The 5758-nt window shown below is 46.4% G+C and overlaps 1 protein-coding gene across 1 annotated transcript in view; it reads right to left on the bottom strand.

Annotated features, from left to right (window-relative positions):
* Nucleotides 1-5758, bottom strand: part of nrd1b (nardilysin b (N-arginine dibasic convertase)) — a gene marked incomplete in the record, with an annotated part of 20639 nt that overhangs the window by 13461 nt on the left and 1420 nt on the right. The window contains 10 exon segments of the mRNA XM_042221110.1: nucleotides 56-133; nucleotides 644-713; nucleotides 1201-1280; nucleotides 1660-1711; nucleotides 1971-2093; nucleotides 2416-2511; nucleotides 2633-2706; nucleotides 3860-4013; nucleotides 5065-5146; nucleotides 5273-5531. Of these exon segments, the coding sequence (XP_042077044.1) occupies nucleotides 56-133; nucleotides 644-713; nucleotides 1201-1280; nucleotides 1660-1711; nucleotides 1971-2093; nucleotides 2416-2511; nucleotides 2633-2706; nucleotides 3860-4013; nucleotides 5065-5146; nucleotides 5273-5531 (1068 nt within the window).

Raw genomic sequence — 5758 nt, 5'->3', positions numbered from 1 at the left:
ACACACACACAGGGCAGTGCCTTCCTTCGTTCACACGTCTGTTTTCATGACTCACTTCTTCCTGAGCAGCGACAGGATGCTGCCCGTCCCTTCATGTCCGATGAGCCAGGAGATGTAATGAAGAGGCTTCACTCTGACACAGGAACACAAACAAACGTGTTCACACACTCAGCTGTGAACATTTCAAATGACCGAGCCGCAATCCACACACACACAAACATCAGACCGGACGTTCAACACTACAAGCTTTGTGTGACGGTGGTCTGCGATGATGTGAGGATAAAGCATTTAAGAGTTCAGTGATGTCAAAGCGAGTGAGTGGTCATTGTGTTTTCTGCAACACGCTGAGTATTTCCTGATTGAGAACACGGTCTATTTCCTGATGCACAAGGAAAACTTTCAGATTCATTCAGGAGAGTAAACAGCTTCAAACTGAGGATTCGTCTTACTGATGGTGACTATGATGTTAGACTACAGCCACGTGCACTAGCCAGGCTGCGCATTACGATCAAAATGGTGATCAGTGATTGCTGTGCAATGAAATCTGAGTGCGAGCTGACTGAGACTCCTGCTCTTTAACTTGTGATACATCTCAGCCGGCTGCGCTGAACAGTCGAGGGTTAAAGGTCAGAAAGTGACTCACCTGTAATGCTTCCCCTGTGGCGGGACGGCCCAGCTGATGGTCAGAGCATGAACCTTCCTCACAGGCACCACTGCAACACACAAGCAGTCTTCATCAATCCCAATTTCTCACTGAAACATCATTACTGTCAGAGTTTCAGGATGTCTCCATGGAAACAATGTGGGAGGAAACCGAATGGCTTCACTTCCTGGAACTCTGCTGTCAGGTGATGGAAGACTGGCCAGTCAGAGAGGGGAAGTGTTATCTAAGTGTTATAGTCTTATTGGCCCGAGAGATTGACATTAGTGATTACAGGTTGATTCTGATAAACTGTATTGATCAGGCAGTGGGTCTCCTCCTGACTGTGAGGTGTTTAGATTTAGATTCAGATTTCTGCCTCTCTCAGTTTTACTAAGGACGACCTGATGCTGAGCCACAGGTGATAAACCAGGTGCTACAACAGGGACAGGAAACACACCTGGAAGCAGCAGGTGCTCATGCTCCATATTCATAACCAAAGGATTGCTGCTAATAATAACAACAACATGACATAACAATCAATAATCAGTATGAGTCACCTCTGTAGAGTTTGTTAAAGGCCGGCGTGTCAAACGGCTGCTGCAGGTGAGAGAAGTCAGGTCGAGGTTCACCGCTGGAAACAAACACAGGCACGTTGACGTAATTTCCATTACTGATCCATGTGATCAGCACTCTGTCCAGTAATCAATATCAATAAATATCAAACCTCTTCACTTTAAACAGATCAGGTAAGAAGCTGATCAACAGGTTTAACTGATGAAAGAACTCATCATTTATTCATTTAAAGATTCTGATGATCACTGTTTATTAATTCTACACAGAACAAAGTTCAGGGTTTCTACAGCAACACGTGATTGGATGCAGACATGTGACATCACTTAAATATTTGTGTGTGTGTGTGTGTGTGTGTGTGTGTGTGTGTGTGTGTGTGTGTGTGGGTGTGTGTGTTGTGTGTGTGTGTGTGTGTTTGGGTTGTGTGTCGTGAGTCTATTGTTAGGGGCACCCTAATGAAGATCTCCCTCACCCACTCCTCCAGCGTGTCCAGAGTCTCTGAAGAACACAAACACTGTGATCCAGCTGTTACAGAGCTCGTTTCTATCCGCAGTTTCAGTTTAAAGCTGAACTTTACTCTATATATAAACAGCGTTCAGTCCAGTCTGTTGGCACTTTGTGTTTTTGCTGCTTTCTGTGACACATTAGGAATAAACAGGTGCAAGGCTGAACTCAGCTCATCAGCAGGACAAGTCCTGCCCACAGACTCAGAGTGAAAACACGTGACAGACCGGCATGGTGGCGGTTCTACTGTTACCTTTGGACTGAACAGTGAGTGTCATGTACTGAGCTGAGTAATATCTCCTCCAGAAGTCCCTGAGCCGCTCGTAGGAGTTGATCTGCTTCTCTCGGGGCTCGTGCTTTAATGTCTGAGCGTTACCTGACGGGAACAAAACGACACCTGTTAAACACAAAAATCTGTCCACAACCAACAAGTGTGTGCAGGTCTGCCTGGGCAGGAAACACAATGCAGCAGGTGCAGCAAAAGAACTGAAAACAGACCTAGCAGATTACAGGCTATGAGCGCAAGCCCACTGATTTAGACATCTGTTAAAAACGTGTTACTACACCTTCATGAGAAGTTCCCTGTTACTGAGCCCTGATCAGACTGAACCATCAAACAAATCCAGTGGAGTGTGTGTGTGTGTGTGTGTGTGTGTGTGTGTGTGTGTGTGTGTGTGTGTGTGTGTGTGTGTTCTCACCCCAGCAGAACTTGCTCATCGGGTGTCCCGGTTTGGCCAGACTCCCAAACAGCATCTCCTTCCGGTGGGAGTCGGACGGCCTCGCCAGCTGAAACTCTGAGTATCAGAGGACAGGAAGTGACATCACAGAGGGAGATGTAAAGAGAGGGAGGAGAAGACCGCGAGAGGGCGCCGTAATGTATGGCAGATTTTAATATTTAAACATGTTTGGACTCACCGCTGTCGACAGCCTCCACCTCTCTGTCGACGGCGTCCTCGATCATCAGAGGACAGATGAAGAACTGAGCCCACCTGAAACGCAGACAGCACGTCAGAGCCACAGCTGGTGTGTCAGCTGAGACTGAGAAAGGCAGCAATATGTGTAGTTTAAATATTGTGTCCAACAGTTTGTCTGGTAGGAGAGCTCAGTGTGTTATAGGACAGTTTAAGCTCATGACACTAATGTGTGTGATTTTTACAACGACCAGGCGGCCAGAGTGTAACAGTTAAGCTGCTTTTCCTCCTTTTTGTAAACGGCGACCCTCTTCATTTGAAATGTTAACATTTGTCCCTGAATGTTAAGGAAATGTCTGCCAAGCAGAGGACATGCTGACGACACTGCAAAAAAAACAATTTTCAAGAAAGTAAAAAACCTTGGTTATGGACTTTTTTTCTATTCTATTCATATTCTTAACAAGCAAGTTTTGCACAAGAACATTAAGCTCAATCTAGAAAAAAATGTCTAGCTTTTTCTCAATAAGATATTTCAGCTCATTTCCAGCTTTATTTACCAGTTACAGGGTACACTGCAAACACAGCTTTGCTTGAAATAAGCCAAATATTCTTAAATCTGACAAAATTGTTTTGTTTTGACAAAAAAAAATCTGCCAATGGGGAAAGCAAATGTTGCTCCGTAAAATTAGCAAATTAATCTAACCGTACTCTTTAAATAAGAAAAATAATCTTATTCTGGAAGAACGAGACAACTTTTCAATTTAAGAACTGTATTTGACAGCTGAGAGCGGCCGGCCTGGATTTGAGCAACCGCTGCTGGCAGATTTTTCTTCTCAAAAGAACACAATTTTGTCAGATTTAAGAGTATTTGGCTTATTTCAAATAGAGCTGTTTTTGGCAGTGTACACACAGAGACAGCGGAATGTGGGAACTTTTTAACAGTTTCTGATATTTCTGAACCACAAATACATGTCGGGAAACAGTGGGTATAACAGCCTCTCCATCCTCCAGATCGCTTGTGTCCTCAGCCGTCCGTCTGTCCGCTGCTCTAAAAACAGCCTCAGGACAATGTTACCCCACAGCGTCTGCAGTGAACAGCTGACCTCCCATCAGAGGTCCAGATGGCCCAAAGAGCTTCCGTCCGCTCGCAGCGAGGGTGCTGCCTTCACACGCCTGAAAGCTCACAGCGGATCCCACGAACAGCAGGTAACAGGAAACCCGAGGAGCTCACCTGTCGAGCGCGTCTCTGAAATGCTTCCTCTGCACATCGAACTGGAAGATGGTCCGCTCGCAGTCTGTGGAGGCGTTGTCACTGCCGCCGTGCTTCTTCAGGAAGGCGTCGAAGCCGTTCTCCGCCGGGTATTTCTCACTGCCCATGAACACCACTGAGGGGGAGGAGGAGGAAGAAGCACAGAGCGGTCAGAGCATGTCTCTGCTGGCCAATCACAAGTTGCCAGCAGCTCCTGGCAACTTGTGACCCAATCCTGGGTTTAAACTACGTAATCGTCTGTAGGTCCAGCAGGTTAACGTGTTAACGTTCAGATGTTTAAGGCTCCTCATGGTGATGTCTGGATTATTTCAGGCTGCTGGTGAAAGCAGCTACGTGGGAAATACCACTTAAAAAGTCAGTGCCGCGTCACCACGTGTCAGAACAACCTGTAAGAGTCAGACTGTGCTGATTTGTGCACCCAGATGTTCCCTTTGCAGCAGGAAGTCTTTAGCTTTTTAAACATTTCTCATAGTGAGGACTTCCTGATGAGCTTTTGGAGGCTCGGATGGAAGCCACACAGGCTGAACTGACCACGTTTACAGCTTCTTTTTCCAGCAGTACTCATACAAGTGAAAAAAAAGCATGTTTCTAATATTTTGGCAGCATTTTAATATTAAAGTTTCTCCAGTGATTTCAGTAAATTCATGTTATTTACTCATAACTCACAGCAGGTACTGCTAACAGAGGCAAGTTTGCATTTGCATTTTAGCTTCTGTAATAAAGTCTCTTTGTGCTGCATCATCAGGATTCTCCTGAGGCGGTGAGGCGGGTTTAGTGACACTGTTTAAGGGATAGCTGAAGCTGCAGGATTCAACAATGAAAGCACGTGGAGGAAAGTGAGGACTTTGCAATCCCTTCTGAAAACATGGATGTTTAATTTGATTCCAGCTGTTGGCTGGACTCCTCCTTGTCCCATTGGCTGTGAGGGCCAACGCAGCTGTATTCATGTGAGTGAGGCGAGGTGTACGATTGCTTCGTGTTTGGTGTGAGTGCACCGTGAGAGTGGGTAGATTTGGGTGGGAAGGTTTGACGCTGGAAACAGACACCTGATGATGACTGTTCATTGACTTTCACATCTCATTAATAAAGCTTTATTCTAATTAAAACCATGGATGATCGTTTGTAAGACAAGCTCAGGTGATGTTTGCGATGACGTTCACACTCACTGTGCTCCAGGAAGTGTGCGAGGCCGGGCAGCTCATCAGGGTCACTGAAACTCCCCACACCAATGCACAGAGCTGCTGCAGCCTGAAAACACATAAGGGTCACTGCCGGTGGATCTGTCACAGAGAGCTGACGTAGTTAAACTGTTTTTGTTCAGAGACACTCCAAGGAAGAGGATGAGCCTTCATCACCCATCCTCCACACACCCACCTGCTTCTCAGAGCTCTTCTTCTTCTTCACTGGGTTCTCCTCTTCCAGCTCTTCAAAGTCGCTGTCCTGCTCTTCCTCTGCTCTGTCCCCTTCTTCCTCCTCTGAGCCCTCACCTGAGTCCCCTTCATCTTCTTCCCCACCCTCCTCCTCTTCCTGCTCTTCCTCCTGCTCTGCCGACTCTCCATCGCCTCCCTCCCCGTCGGCCCCACTGAAGTCGGAAATGAGGAGTGCTCGGAGGCCGTTGCTCAGCTCGATGTATCTGCAGGAGACCAGAAGAGTTTATACAGTGAACGCTCAAGTAACGTCACACCTGGATCTCAGGTAACAACTTTAAACACTGACGTTCCTGTCAGAGAGGCGTCAGACTAAACTGAGAGAAACAAAGTGCAAAGCCTGAAAGAAATGCAGAAACGAACACTAATTTTCTGAAATGAAAAATAAAATGAACCTTCAGGAGGACCTTACACAAATAACAGCCTGGGGGGG

The sequence above is a fragment of the Haplochromis burtoni genome, unplaced genomic scaffold, assembly GCF_018398535.1.
Source record: "Haplochromis burtoni strain Fernald_Lab_line unplaced genomic scaffold, NCSU_Asbu1 Contig_61, whole genome shotgun sequence".
Taxonomy (NCBI): domain Eukaryota; kingdom Metazoa; phylum Chordata; class Actinopteri; order Cichliformes; family Cichlidae; genus Haplochromis; species Haplochromis burtoni.
The sequence above is the reverse complement of the archived record's forward strand: the minus strand, read 5'-3'. Positions and strand labels throughout refer to the sequence as shown.